The 15,482-nt window shown below is 34.8% G+C and overlaps 4 protein-coding genes and 1 long non-coding RNA gene across 6 annotated transcripts; 3 read left to right on the top strand and 2 right to left on the bottom strand.

The window, feature by feature from the left end:
- The first annotated feature begins 844 nt into the window (after window positions 1-844).
- Window positions 845-4,794, top strand: LOC111498037. Of its 2 annotated transcripts, none has more exons than XM_023149090.1 (9): window positions 845-908; window positions 1,971-2,048; window positions 2,155-2,208; window positions 2,351-2,419; window positions 2,522-2,551; window positions 2,934-3,038; window positions 3,195-3,320; window positions 3,403-3,504; window positions 4,335-4,794. In XM_023149090.1, the coding sequence occupies exons 1-9, from the start codon at window positions 905-907 to the stop codon at window positions 4,355-4,357; spliced, it is 591 nt and encodes a 196-aa protein (XP_023004858.1). In that variant the 5' UTR covers window positions 845-904; the 3' UTR covers window positions 4,358-4,794. The 2 variants fall into 2 exon arrangements, with proteins under 2 accessions (XP_023004858.1, XP_023004860.1); XM_023149092.1 differs by having other exon boundaries at window positions 878-904; window positions 4,335-4,513.
- A 165-nt stretch (window positions 4,795-4,959) lies between these two features.
- On the bottom strand, window positions 4,960-5,735 carry LOC111498065 (membrane protein of ER body 2-like). Its single transcript, XM_023149117.1, has 2 exons — window positions 5,195-5,735; window positions 4,960-5,090 (listed from the first exon to the last, which is right to left on the bottom strand). The coding sequence occupies exons 1-2, from the start codon at window positions 5,733-5,735 to the stop codon at window positions 5,029-5,031; spliced, it is 603 nt and encodes a 200-aa protein (XP_023004885.1). The 3' UTR covers window positions 4,960-5,028.
- Window positions 5,736-7,297: 1,562 nt separating this feature from the next.
- LOC111497936 lies at window positions 7,298-8,322 on the top strand. The gene is made up of 4 exons (XR_002720696.1): window positions 7,298-7,546; window positions 7,750-7,857; window positions 7,971-8,070; window positions 8,153-8,322. It is a non-coding gene; the product is annotated as an uncharacterized LOC111497936 (long non-coding RNA).
- A 1,342-nt stretch (window positions 8,323-9,664) lies between these two features.
- Window positions 9,665-11,220, bottom strand: LOC111498077 (serine/threonine-protein kinase OXI1). Its single transcript, XM_023149134.1, has 2 exons — window positions 10,699-11,220; window positions 9,665-10,613 (listed from the first exon to the last, which is right to left on the bottom strand). Exons 1-2 carry the CDS (start codon window positions 11,109-11,111, stop codon window positions 9,725-9,727), a joined length of 1,302 nt encoding a protein of 433 aa, XP_023004902.1. The 5' UTR covers window positions 11,112-11,220; the 3' UTR covers window positions 9,665-9,724.
- A 2,271-nt stretch (window positions 11,221-13,491) lies between these two features.
- LOC111498078 lies at window positions 13,492-14,648 on the top strand. The gene has a single exon (XM_023149135.1). It carries the CDS (start codon window positions 13,637-13,639, stop codon window positions 14,567-14,569), a length of 933 nt encoding a protein of 310 aa, XP_023004903.1. The 5' UTR covers window positions 13,492-13,636; the 3' UTR covers window positions 14,570-14,648.
- Window positions 14,649-15,482: the final 834 nt, after the last annotated feature.

The raw sequence follows: 15,482 nt of genomic DNA, 5'->3' as shown, positions 1-15,482 counted from the left end.
AGTGATTGAGGAGAAGACCGAGCAGTAAAAATTTGAGACAAATGCTATGAAATGACGTCCCTACCCGATAGTTATATGCAGTAAGCCGTTGTTACATTTTGCTTACATTCCCCGAAAACACAAATTTCAATTTCTCAAATCTTGATTTCAAAACTCTATTTCGAAATCTCTCTACCCGTTTTCTAATCTTGAACCAGGGCCAAAGGCTCGAGCATACATCGCTTGGCCGTAGACGACACAAGAACGAATAGACTTAACTCACTTGCTGTTGGGAAGTGAGTGTCGCACAATCGCAATTCTGCTGTCATCAAAGTGCAATTGTGAGAAGGGGTTCATATTTGTCCAAGGCGTGTTGCCTATGGTTGCATGTATGTGACATCCTCCTCCACTCAATTGGTTAACGTCCCAGTCAACCGACTCAAACAAGCAAGAATGGGACATCTATCATGCGGCCATAAACAACATGTTTTGGACAAGCATGACCGTGACATCCTCCTTGTCAACCGACTCAGACAACTAAGACTGGGACATCTGTCATGCGGTCATAGGCAACATGCTTTGGACAAGTATGACCGTGACATCGGCTTGATTAATGAAATATTTAATAAATTGAGACGGAGGCTACAAAATGACGTGCAAACATAACCTTATCCAAACAAGTTGGTAGCGGTAACATGGTTGTAGTAGTTAAGAAATCTTTGTCCACAAAGGTTGTTTAAAGAGTATTTAAATGTCAATGATTAATATGAGGGTATGCTAGGTGGCCAGTTGTTTTTACGCTATAGTTTATTGAAAAAATGGAAGTATTTTAATGCTAGTTGGTGAGGCTAAGTGATGTTCTTATGTTCTTGGACACACTTGAAGGAGGAAGAAAGGAAGAGCTTGGAGTTAGAGCACGGCAGGTATGAGTTTACTTTTTCTTGCTTCGGAAACAGCTACTCGGAAAGAATCTATTTCAATAACTTCAAAATTTTTATCTGTGTCGGTTCCCTGGAGCTTCACGCGTGACTTGTGCTTTGTTCTCCTCTTATCTTCATTGGACGGTTTGAAAAGGATGTCTCTTATCGAGAGGTCGATTCGTTTTTCACCCCCAATGAGATGGTGTGAGATTCCATATCGGTTGGAGAGGGGAACGAAACATTTCTTATAAGAGTGTGGAAACCTCTCCCTAGAAGATGCGTTTTAAAACCGTGAGGCCGATGGTGATACGTAACGAGTCAAAGTGGACAATATCTTCTAGTGATGGGCTTGGGTTGTTAGAAATGGTATCATAGTCAGACATCAGGTGGTGTGCAAGTGAGGATGTTGGGCCTCCAAGAAGGGTGGATTGTGAGATCCCATATCGGTTGGAGAGGAAAACGAAACATTTCTTATAAGGGTGTGGAAACCTTTCTTAGTAGACACGTTTTAAAACCGTGAGGTTGACAGCAATATGTAACGGCCAGAGTGGACAATATCTGCTAGCGGTGGGCTTGAACTGTTACAAACGATATTAGATCCAGACATCGGGCGGTGTGCTAGTGAGGATGCTTGGCCCCCCAAGGGGGTGGATTGTGAAATCCCACATCAGTTGGAGAGGGAAACGAAACATTCCTTATAAGGGTGTGGAAACCTCTCTAGTAGACGAATTTTGAAACCGTGAAATCCCACATCAGTTGGAGAGGGAAACGAAACATTCCTTATAAGGGTGTGGAAACCTCTCTAGTAGACGAATTTTGAAACCGTGAAATTGACGGCGATACGTAATGAGCCAAAGCATACAATATCTCTTAGCGGTAGGCTTGAGCTGTTACAAATGAGAAATCAGTAACCCCTATCGTTTGACCCTTAATCTTTATAAATCAAGGAAGAAATTTGCTTTTACTTGTTTACTCACGTTAGAAAAGTGAATACAGTCTCACATCAACTAGATAATAGAACACGAGATCTAAACAGAAAAATCACATACATGAAAACATCTGTTGTTGCAGGAGGCACGAAGGGTGCAATGGATCCATTGACGTTCTTACAATGGTTATGCTGCGGGTGGACTTGCGTGAGAGAATGTTGTACGTTTCGATGGGTTCATCATCATTCATGCTTGAATAAATGTGACCAAATTACTCATAATTTTTATAAGATCGTTTTAATCACTTGGGACGTTCCATAATTCAGGTGCTTGTTGTGGATGTCTAGATCCAAACCCAGGTGACGCTGGTGATCGTAATGGTACGTATCGGAGGATTTTATGTTTATGGAGAGATTGAGCCATCGATCTTTAAAATCCATCGAAAGATAAAATATTAATTAGTTTAAATTATAATTATGATTAACGAATAATAATAATAATAATGAGAAAAATGCATTTCAGGTTCACAAAATATATGGATAAATAATATATGCAACAACTGCTGGAGACATTGCAATATGTGCTTCTACGGTAATAATTCCTTATAATAATAATAATAATTATTATTATTATTATTATTATTTCATATATTCTTTAATTATAATAAATAATTTTCAAATTTTTATTATTCAGGAGCATGTAGGTGCTGTAATTGCTGTGGAGGTACATAATTCAATTTTTAATTTATTTAATTCCTTAATTAGAATATTTAATTGCGTAATTAACATTCAAAATTGTCACACTAAAATATTAATTTCTAAATATAATAACATTTTTTACTATTAATAACAAAATTGAATTTTTTTTTAACTTTGTTTTTTAGTTGACTTCATACAAAAAAAAAAAAAAAAAAAAAAAGTCAACTAAAAAACTGAATTGAATTTTTTGATTTTTTTAAAAATTCAACCCAACCCAAATTGAAAAAATATCTAAGTCAACTCAACCTTTATGGTTTTGGTTGAGTAGTCCGAATTAGTCGAGTTATCGAGTTATATGAGCACTCCTAATATGTACCGACTATATCTCTTTATTTTATGTTTACTAGATCAAAACACAAATCAATCTCATTCTAGAGTGGAGCAAAACAACGACAAATCTCTTCAAGCTAATAACAATGGAGCTCAACCGAATGAAATCATCCCAATTCAAGGTATGATCGAACTTTATTATTTGATGGATAGACTCGATCGTCCTAACAATAAATAGCGTTTCAGGAATTTTATGTCAATTCGAGCATAACTCAATGGATAAGATATCAGTTACCATTTAGACTGTTCTAGCACGACATGAACATATTTTGATGCAGGCAATGGTATAAATCCGGAGATAATCGGGGATAACAATGAACTTGAATTGAATGTAGTTCATATGCATTCTTCAAAATCTGACTTAGATCTTCCTTCCCTTGACCTCAAAAGTGGCAATCAAAATGGTGTGTATCAATTTTCTCTAGTGATGAAATGTTTTGAAAAAAATGAATACTTTGTAATATATAATATGTGTTTTTTATGCAGATCTAAATTTCAATCCAAAAATATTAGGGTCGGGAAATAAAATTAAAGTCAATGTTGCTAGAATGTATCCGTGGAAATCTTTCCCAGAATCACGCTCACTAAGTATGTTTCGATAAGATTTGAATGTGATTGTCAAATCGTGCTTTGCTAGAATGTTTTGTTTAAGTATAGGTGAATCTAGGTAGTTGGTCAAATCCGAGAATTTTAGAGATTAGGAACGTGAAAATACGAAAGAAGAGGTTGGCCAACCCATAGCGGACTCATGGGTCGGCTACGACCTAATTTCGTTGACCCTCACGTGGATGGCAAAAGACCCAGTTGGACTATGAAATAGACCCATATTAACTTGAGGGGTAGGTATATAGGGAGATGCATGATGTTAGCTTTTCGTTACCCCTAGATTTCGTGACCTAAGTGAGCTACCTCATGATACATGTGTTTCATGGTGTGGACGAACATTGCAAAACAAGAGTTTTGAGTGTTTTCTCTTGGAATGGATTTTTTAGGACAGTATCAAACGGCACGAGTGTGCCAATATTATGTCCTTGCCATCTAGTGGTAGGTTAGTATATGGGGTCGTTTCCCAGTATGTTATCCATAAATGACTCGATATGGATACGAGAGGGCTCATGCCTCAATAGTACACATATGGATGGATGTTTAGGACCTTTTGATAATAAAATTGACTCCTGAATCAGTTCTTGATAAGTTTGTCCAAGCGAGCAACGAAGACAAACAACATCTTCAGACTTGGGATGCCATTACATCGATGTTGTCAAAATACGGATTTTAGTTATTCATAGCTGATGTTTTCGTCCTTAAAGGAACACACTAAACTAAACGATGTATCTTTTAAGTTCATGAACTACCGAAGAAGATCGTTATGCTACCCTTTTTGAACATGTTTTATGATAATCTATACTTTGTTGTAGGAAATTATGGAGCAAATTGTTAGAGGATTGCAAGAACAAAACTGGAAAGCAACCCAAGAAGAATTACCTGTATTACCTGTATTACCTATATTACCTGTATTACCTGTCCAAACATTTGCAAGAAAATAAAGAAACCAGGCATTGTTCATATGAATCCCCACGTGGGTTTTGCAAAGTTCAGAGCAACAAAGTGGGAGACATTGGGTCTGTCTTAAACCACCTAAGTTGCTCAACAACCTTACCAAGCACCTTGCCTCCTAAATAAGACAGGCCAAAGACCCCTAACCCTAGAACAATGTAATATGCTAGCATTTTGACATACTTATTCCGAACGTAAGCTTTCGCGACGGTGAGTAGCGCAATGCATAGAAGCGAGGTGACACCCACAGCGGCGAGTTTGAGATTGCTGCTGTCGGTGTGGCGGACGGAGAAGCTGTAAACCAGAGGAGGCAGAAGCCTGATGAGTAAGAATGATAGAATGACGGCGGTGTAGTGAAGAAGATAATTCTGCCTGTCGCCTAAGGCTTCCTCGTACGGATCGACTTGTGGTCGTTTTCTTCGGTACGGGTATTTCTTGGGTTGATTCGACTTTAGCGTAGAGAACTGTAAAATTACATTCCTCATAGCACCATTAAACACTTTCTAAACAACCTAGCTTTCGAGGAAATTGTCGATAATCTAATCCAAATCTTGGTCAAAGATGTTTAAAAAACAGACCGATAATCATGTTTGCCAATGCTAAAGCCCCGATAATCTCTGCAAATCGTACATACCAAATTTAATATTACACGACTATTCCTCTACAAAATTACGATAATAAAATAATCAAATGATCCAAAACTCGTCCATTATAATTTTACCTATTGGAATATTGGCACTTGCTCCGGAGGTTACGATGCCTAGGCTCGTGATTGCTTCGGTTAATCCTCCGTACACAATGCTCTTCACTATCTCGAAACAATGCCTAGGCTCGGGGCGGCTTGATACAAAGGTCATATACACATTGCCTCTGCATTCAATGGAAATGCAACAGCTTTCTGAATCTGTATCATACCGAGGCTGCAGCTTCGGCATCAGATCTGGTGAACAACTCGGCGGTGGCTCGGTTGATTTTCCGGCAGTCGAGATCAACGACCACGACGGAGGGTTGCGGAGAATAATCACTTTAGTTATGCTTGATTTGCAGTTGGTGCAGTAGAAGTCGTGAGAATTGGGTAACTCGTACAGCCTTTGATTTTCAACATCGGCGTCGGTGTCGGTGTCGGTGTCGGAATAAACTTCATCTCTATCAGAAGACGAAGTTCTGCTCAGCGTCTTCGCACGTGACTTACTTTCTCCGTCAGCCGGCGTCAGTTGATTATCCGTTTCCACCACCACCGGCAGATCTATAACGGCTTCCATTATGAGAAAGCTGCGGTGTGCTACGGTGGCCGGAGAAAGGGTGGAGCTTAAGGTTCAGCGTATCCGAGAATGTTGGAAGAGGAGCCATTTTATTGGCGTTCAAAGTGTTATAAATTTTATATAGTTTTTATTATATAATTGATGTGAAATCGAAATCAGTCAGAGAAAGGAACAAAATATTACTTATAAATGTGTGAAAATCTTCCCCTAACAGACGTGTTTTAAAACCGTAAAGTTGACGGCTATACGTAATGGATGACAATATTACATCTTATATTAATTTTTAATGAATTCAAATATTTTAAAATTTTTAATTTTAAGACGGATATATTCGACTAAAATATTATAAACTTGAATCCTTGAGCACAAATTTTAAAGTTTATTAGGTTACGTGATGGATTGATCCAAATAATTGGCCCATAAGTTAATGGGCCCGACCTCTAAAAGGGTGATTTATATCTAATTTAATAATCCTCAACAATCCTCCCATCGAACAAAGTACACTATAGAACTTTCCCTGAACCCTAAGGAGCCCTCGAGCAACTTTTCCTTATTCGAGGCTCGAGTCCTTCTCCGAAGCTCTCGAACAAAGTACATATTTGTTCGACACTTGAGAATTTTATTGATATGGGTAAGTTAAGGACATGATTTTGATATCATGTTAAGAATCACGAACCTCCACAAGACCTTATAAATCCATGATCAACCCCTTAGTTAACTGAGGTGGGACTCTTCTCCCAACAATTCTCGATATTGTCTTAATGTAGTTATATGTGTTCGTAAGTGGATTGGCCCAATCGTCTCAACTCCTTGATGGATTGATCTGAATAATCAACCCATAAGTAAACGGGCTCGACTTTAAAAGACTTATATCTAATTTAACGAGATAGGGCAAATTGAATCAAGCTGGTCAAACTTTGTCTTTGACTCGGGGCTACGAACCTCTCGTTAACAATATATAGAAAAATATAAAAATATATAGAAAAATTAAAGTAGGTAGGTAATAAATTTAGTTTTCAGTTAAAGAAATAAAAAAAAATAATTATGAAAATTGGCTGGCAGTCTTAAATTTGTTGAGAAAATATGGTCCTTTTTTTCGGTTTGAAATTAATTTCCACATGTGACGCCATTATTATATTACCTTATAAATATTTTTAAATAATTTAATAAATTATATCCTGCCAATATATAATACAAAATTTAATAATATTTTTATTAAATAAAATGAAATTCATTTCAATTATTTAAAGGAAAAAAGATTTTATTTTTCATTTTAAATAATTTGTATTTTTTTTTTTTTATAAATAATTGTCAAATGGTTTACAATTATGAAACGTGCGTTTCATATGGAATATTCGTTCTGAGAATAAAATAAATAAAGCATATTCGATAATGCAAAAATAAATAAATAAATAAATAAAATACACGTAGGATTGTTCTTTCCCATTACTTTTTGTATTATTCTTTACCTAACTCTTCCATCCACCAAAGGCCTTTGCTTTTATTCACTTCAAAGCATTACTTCTCTATTAGGTAATTTGGTATTTTCACCTCAAAATTGTTACTTCTCGGTAATTTTGTGACGGCTCGTTTAATTACTTTTTCACTTTTATCGTGCACGTTTGTCGTTTTCTTAATTTTGCTCAGGTTCATTCTAAGTATAGAGAGCGTTATTTTTCGTTTTTCTATTTTTCGGATCTTCTCGAGCTACTATCTCGAAGTCGTGGAATCTCACTCAAGTTTATTCCAAGTATAGAGAGAGCTTTCTATTTTTCGGATCTACTCGAACTACTATCTCAAAAACACGGAAGGTAAATAAGCTGTATATTAAAGAAAATTACTAATAGTAATGTTTACCGACTAAATTTTATCAAACGTGTGCATGTTTTTATATATATTCTTTCAAATTTAAGGGTGTCAGAAAACAACCTCAGTCGTACGCTAACTTTTTTTTTTTTAAAAAAAAACATTATCTGCACAAAATTTAGCTGAAGTTTGAGTAATGTTTTTTCAGTGATGGGGCGGTTTGAAAATCAAGTTAAATGGTCCATGGCTGCTCCGAATATTTATGGAGTTAGTTAGTAGACATTGATTACGACGCATGTTGAATGTTCAAATGAACGTAATTCTTTTAAAATTGAATTGATAGTTTATTTGTAACGTCTCATGTTCATGATCTGGAATTTAGATTTGATGTAATATGACCGTGTTTACCTATGGATCACGTTTACATAGGATTGTTTCACACCAAGTAAGCTGGAGTCTATGATCGAGACACCAAATGGGTAATAACTATCCACTCATTCTCGGTAGAATTTGCTCTCGGTTCATTTATGTACGTCTTATTTATTCAAATATTATTAAATTTTAAATAAACTAAATTTTCCGAAAATTGATTAGTGGTCGGTGGCTGAAAGGTTAAATATGATGAGACTAGACAGTGTTTGAATTGTTCGTATGAAGTAAAGACATGTGTTAACATGTGCGTCGTGTTTTTCAATGCTACCGGCCCCACGAAGCTCAAGTGGCAATATGGTTATTATGAATAGAAAACAATAGTCTCAAATATTGATTAATGGTCCGAGATCCTAACGAACAAAATATTTTTGTCATATTCATAATTTATATGAAATTAAAGAAATAGTTTAACAAAATAGGTTACAAAATAGTTTTAAATAAGTTAGAGTTTTACGAAGATTGATTAGTTGGTTGAGGAGTTCATATTATCGTGTTGTGACGTCCAAATCAATAATTTTGAGATAAAATACGAGTGGATATAAATATAATTTCGAAGATTCGACGATCAAGACATATAGATAGTAATGTGAGCGTGTTTGAAATATTAAATTTTAAATATTTATAGTTAATATACAAAGACATTTTAAATATTAAATTTTAAATGGGAAATTATAACTGTTTTTTTTTTTTAATAAAAAAGACATTTTTTATTATTATTATCTTGCATTCTTAAAATTCAACTATTTTTGAAGTAGAGTAAAATAATTATCTTATTTTTAATTAAAAAAAAAAAGTGAGCTATTCTCTAATATATGAAAATGATAATTAAATCGAACATTTTTTAAATATATATATATATAAATTATCTGTTTTTTTTTTTTTTCCTTTTTAAAAATTATAATTCCATTTTTAAAAATTAGAATTAGAATTAATATATTATATATATTAATTGCCATTCTAAATCTCCTTTGACCGTTCATAGATTGCTGCCCACGCCACCGACTCTTGTTTGTTGGGTTGGTTTGTTTTTCTCATTTGTTTAATAATAATAATAATTTAATCTTTGATAATTATTTTAGGTTTTATTTATATTTTAAAATTAACGTTTGAAAATGATATAGACTACTATTTTAAAACTAAAAATAATAGTTTTTTTTTTTTTTAACAAACAAAATTATTTTTAAAGAAAGAAGAGAAACATATCAACGTTCCTTATTTCTATTTATCATAATTTTTAAAATAAATTGTTATTTATATTAAGAAAAACTATTTTATTCCTTAATGTTAATTTTTCCATCAATTATTTAACAAGCTTTTGCATGTATTTAAAAAAAGATTCGCATATTCTTAATATTCCTATTTTTTATTTTTATTTTTATTTTCTGCGGAATACCTAATAATGCCACTGAAAATATAATTGGATTATCAATTATGTAAAATTTTCTTTTAATTAAAATTATTAAATAAACATTAATAATCATAATTGATAATCCAATTCAACTTTTATTTTCAATAACATATTATTATTATTATTTCATTTTTCAAGATGAATTCCCTAACCTTTTGCGCTGTCATCGCGGACTAAAACTTTATACATAGAAATTTAAGCTTTAAATTCTAAATAATAATTAATAATAATAATAATAATAATAATAATAATAATAACAACAACCCACAAGCCAATCTTGTGATTTGTGGGAAGAATATTAAAGTTTTTATATATAAAAAATATATATAAAAATAAAAAATGGTCAGAACACATGAAATCTGTCAGACTCCGTGTAATTAGTAGGAAGAAACCCTTTCTCTTCATCGCCGTTCGTACGATTCTTCTTCTCCGTTTCGCTGCAAAATATATCTTGGACGAAAGACTCAACATCAATTAAGTTATTTCCATCTGTTTCCTCCGTCGCTATTGCCGGCAGCGACGGCGGCCGGGGAATTTCCAGGACCAAATCCCAGCCAGTTCCTTTAAAGAAATTGTGGCTCTTGATTTCCTCCAGTTCGATCCTCCTCGTTGGATCTTTCTCCAGCAACCTCCTTATCAAATCCCTTAACGGTGTTACTTCGCCGCTGAGATCCGGCGTCTTTGTCAGTATACGGTAGAACGTTTCCTTCCGATTCGATCCTCTAAACGGCGTCGTTCCGTATAGCATCTCGTACAGAACTACTCCGAGCGACCACCAGTCCACGGCGAAGTCATGCCCCTTCCCGGAGACTATCTCCGGCGCCACGTACTCCTCTGTTCCGACGAACGAGTTCGACTTCTCCGATGAGTCGGATTCCGACGAATCTGGCGGCGATTTTCGCCCCTCCGGCCGAGATTTTTGCTTATTGGCCGTCTGTTGGTCTGAATCTTCCGGCGACACGCCGGAGTTGCAGAATCGGTGAAAATGAAAGAATCTTTTCTTGCTTTTTTTCTTAATCGTCGATCTAGATTCCGTCAAAACCTCCACCGACGGCAACAATAACGGAGACGATTTAGGAGATTTCTGAGAGAGCCTCGTAGAGAGATCAAAATCTACAAGCATTATGTGGCCGTTATGTTGAACCATAACGTTGTCCGGCTTTAAATCTCTGTAAACTATTCCAAGGCTGTGAACATACTCCAACGCCATAACTAATTCCGCCGCGTAAAATCTAAACAAACAGAAACACAATCACAATCACAATCAGAAACAGAACCACAAATCAATTTCACAAAACAGATATCAAATCAATTTACCTAATAACGTCATCGGAGAACATTTTCTCGGTCTGTTTCTTCCTGAGAGTATTAAGATCTCGTCCATTGCAATAATCAATGGCGTAACCAACAACTTTCTTCGTATCCAAAACTCCTCGCAATCGAGGCAAAAGCGGATGCCGAAACTGACGTAGAACTTCTCGTTCAAAGCAAACTCTGCGATACTCATCGGCATCGCTATTCACAGTCTTGGCCTTCCTCTCGATCAAATCTCTAGAAATCACCTTCAACGCCAGCCATTCGCCGTCGCCGCCGTCATCGTTCGCAGTTCGAGCCAAGAACACGACTCCTTTCGCTCCTCGGCCGAGCGCCGTTACGACTTCCAATTTCTGAAAATCCAAATCAGGAATCTGCTCAGCGTTATGATCTTTCTTCACATCATCAACGATCATGGCGAAACGTGGAGATCATTCGGGTGCGGCGTAATCTGCCGAAAATGAAGGACGTGTTTCAATTTTATATCTGACCGAACAACCCTGGCCTCTTGAGAGCGATTTTCTTGGGGACGAAGTCTTGGAATTTACTGTAATTAATTTAATCAGAAATGGGCTTGACAGTAATTTCATATTCCATCACCTGTCTCCAGATTATGACACGTGGAAATAAATGACGTGTCGTAATCTGGGAATAGGAAGCGTGGTGGAAATGACGTTAGGGATGATGTAAAATTACGGAGAACATGATGGTTTCCGTGAATCTCCAAAACCGCGCTTCTAGAAACTCCCAAATTTTAATAAATAAATAAATAAAATAAATTCAAATTCTTGAAAATTAATAAAAGAATAATTTAATTTTTAATGGGTAAAATGATATATTTTTAAAATGAGAAAAGAAAAATTATTTATTTATTTATTTATTTGAATTTGGAAAAGGACGGTTAGTTGGCGGTTAAATTGGAAGACTTTTAACATTAAAGTAAAAGTATGTTTGTTCTAGATGCTATGTGTGGTCACGCTACTCTTGACTTTTTCTTTAAAAATTAATTTATATTTTAGTTGAAATTTATATAAATATTAATTAAATTATAAATCAATTTGTTTTAAATAGTTACGTTACATTATTTAAAATATCTCGTTAGATTTTATGTATGAACCGTTTCAAAATAATCAAATAAATTACAGATATATTAGATATTTGTCTTTAATAAAATATCAAATATGATATATATGATAAACTATAATTTAGTATTAAATATTTTTAATAACAATATTAATACAAAGTTAGGAAAATAATTTTTCTTTATTAATTATTTATTTAATATATTGAAAATTAGGTTAAGTTTCGAGCTGAGTCTCTTTATAATTAACACAAAAAATTTTAGACCAAAAGTTATGGTAAAATTTATCTGTCTCGAAATTGGACCAAAGGTAACAGTAAATTTAAGAAGAGACTCGAGTCTTGTTATCCACTAAAAATATAACAGTTCAAGCCTACCGTTGATAGATATTTTTAAAGCACGTTTGTTAGAGAAAGGATTCCATATCCTCCCCTTTCCGACCGAGGTGGGATCTCACAAAGAATCTGGAAGAGTATCATTAACTCGAGTTTGAAGGGCGAGATAGGGCAAGGGCATTTTGGTAATTTAGGAGAAGGAAGCATATTTGAAATGGAGTCCACAAAGAAGAATTGAGACCACGCAAAGTGGGAAAATACCGAAATTATTCCAAGCTTTTTTTTTTTTTTTTTTTTCACTTTAAAAGATTCGTATTTATGTATATTTTCCAACATCCACCAATCTACTCATTGCCTACCACCATCCACTTCACCATTGCTAATAATATTCCTACTCTATTTTTTTTTTTTTTCAATTAATATTGATTTTTTTAATTAATTTTTTTTAATTTATATTTTTCATGATCACTCGATGCCTTAACGTTCGAAAAACGCTAAATAAATCAAAGTCGATCGTAAATTAATTTCTAAATTAATATAATAGTCTTTTTATAAGCCCAAGTTCATAGAAGCTTTTAAACCCAAATGAATTCCTAAGTCCAAAGGTTAGGTCAAGCCCATAAGGGCACCAAAAGCTCCCTAAATGGAATGGTTCAAGACGACCATCTAACCCAACCCAACCCAACCCAATCTGAGATAACAAAAAATTCTAACCAGACCCAAACAGAGAATTTAACTAGAACGAGATCACTTAATACTTATAAGTGTTCGTAGTATCTCTCTAATATGAACTGTTTATGATGTTCTTTTTATGTGTAATGATCAGTCTCAACTTAGAGATAACGTACTCGTCTATGGTTCAACTTCCACCCACTCGGCTAACTTGGAAGGTCTTTAGTTATCGAGGTAGGTCCTGACACACTAGTCGCTAGACTAATGTCCACGTGCAAACTTGTAGATCCACTGATATTACACCATTTGTCATGGAAATAACATAAAACAATTGAGAAATTAAAAGAAAAGACTAGAATTTAAACGACAAATATCGAATATTAATTTTTAAACTAAATTATAAAAATAGAAATCAATTTTTTTTTTTAAAATAAATAAATAAACAAGATTAAAATTAGATATTTTAAAGGTGGAGTATAATTTGTCAAAATAATAATAAATAAATAAATAAAAAGGAATAATATAGAGTTACCTTATCCATTGCAGATAGCCAAAAATTAAAATGTCAGAAAAAAAAGAAAAAAAAAAGAAAAAAAAAGACCTCAGCCTTTCCAATCACCAAGAGACAATTCAAAACCCACATCCAAACACCACGATTGTCACGTGCCATCACGTGACAAGCCCCCCTCCCTAATAACCCCTCCACATATTCTGGCATATGCTTTCCCTCCCCATCTCTTCTCGTGTTCCTAAGAGCCACGCCCCCTTCTTCTTCTTCATCGTTTCCATTCCCATATATTCCCCTCCCAATCCCTTACAGTTCTTCAATTCTCTGATTTGATTCTCTTCTTCCATGGCGATTTTTGCTAGTAGGTCCAAGCGAGTCACGGATCCTCTCGCCGACAAGGTCAAGGCTCGCTTGATTGGCACTGATCACTTTCCGTTCAGTTACGTTAGCAGCGGTAGCGAGCACTCTGCTCACCACTCTGACTCGCCCTGTTTGTCTGAACTCGTTCACGGATTTCTTCACGATGATGTTCATGAATCGTCTATTACTGCTGCTGCTGCTGCTGCTACTACTCTGTCGCATGCCTATGATTCTGACTCTGATTTTCTCGAATCCGCTCCCGATCGTGGAAGTTCGATCGATGAAATCGTTAGGTCTTTGAATTTGAACAATGTCGATTCCTACAGGAAATTACTCGTGCATCATCTGTGTATGGCTGTTGAGAACTTCTCGCTTCTTCGATCCGATAAATCTGTTTTTCTCAGAAATGTTATGGCGTTTCTGCGCCAGTTAGGGCATAATGCTGCGATTTGCAAAACGAAGTGGAGTTCCTCTGGTAGTTTAACCTCTGGTAACTACGAGTTCATCGACGTCGTACGATCGGCCGCTGGAAAGGCGCAGGTTAGGTATTTTGTTGAACTGGACTTGATTTCGGAGTTCGAGATCGCGAGGCCGACGGTTCAATACTCAAGAATGCTGCAGTGTTTGCCGAGGATGTTCGTTGGTACGGCGGATGAATTGATGAGAATCGTGAAAATTTTGTGCGACGGAGCGAGAAAATCGCTTCGAAGCAGTGATTTGTCGGTTTCTCCTTGGAGAAAGAACCGTTACGTTCAGAACAAATGGTTCGGACCTTACCGTCGAACAGTAAATCCGATTCCTGAAAAGTCATCGGCGACGGACACCATGGGCGAGGCCGCGGCGTTTCGATGCGTTGGATTTAACGACGTCGTTTCGGACGTCAACATCAATCACCAGTTTTTTGTCCGGACGAGATGATAAGGATTGAAATGATTACAAATCAGAATAAAGCAAACCAGAAATCAATAGCGTGAATAGCAACTCTATCTTCTTTTTTTTTTTTTTTCTTTCTATTATGGATTTTTATTTTTTTAATAATACAATTAAAAATTTTCAAAAAAGGAAATGACAAATTAAATTAAATGGGTCGGCTCTACCGAACAAGAATATATCCAAGATTTGAACATAAAATTATTTAAATTTGTTAAGAACTCACTAGAACTATAAAATAATTAATTAACTTTCAAAAGATTGTGGAGATTTGTTCAAAATAAAAAGTTAAGGAAGAAGTCAATAAATACTTAAATATATTATGATACATTACAATATTCGGATATGCTAGATTAAAATTTTATTATAGTTTAATCGAGATATTTTTTATTTTTTAAAAAGATTTAATATCAACTGGACATGTGAGTTGGTAATTTTTTCAAAAGTATTATTTAAATGTTCAAATTAATTGTTTCTAGAATTTGGTAAAAGAAAAAAAAAATTATAAAATTATAATTAATTAGATATTTGACTAAAATAAAATTTATGTTTCAATTCTTAATTTTTTTTTTATTTTAAAAATGTATTTAAAAGTTTTTTTAAATAAAAAATAAAAAAATAATTATATGAATTTAGTAGTTAGAGAATTATGGGAAAATAGAAGGGTAGAAGAGAGAATAAGGAAAGTGGAGGGACCAAAAAATAAAGATTTGAAAAGGATGGTTGTTAAGGATGAAAGGGATAAAAGGATAAGAAATTAAAAATAAAAAAAATAATAATAAATAAAAGAAAGGATAAGAAATGCGGCGAGTGGAGAACGCCCACGTGGGTAAGACAGGTGGATGATGGAGCAGAAAGCCACGTGAGACAAGTACGAGCGTGACGGGGACACCTCTGCCTC

This window comes from Cucurbita maxima, unplaced genomic scaffold (assembly GCF_002738345.1).
Source record: "Cucurbita maxima cultivar Rimu unplaced genomic scaffold, Cmax_1.0 Cma_Scf00024, whole genome shotgun sequence".
NCBI lineage: Eukaryota > Viridiplantae > Streptophyta > Magnoliopsida > Cucurbitales > Cucurbitaceae > Cucurbita > Cucurbita maxima.
The sequence above is the reverse complement of the archived record's forward strand: the minus strand, read 5'-3'. Positions and strand labels throughout refer to the sequence as shown.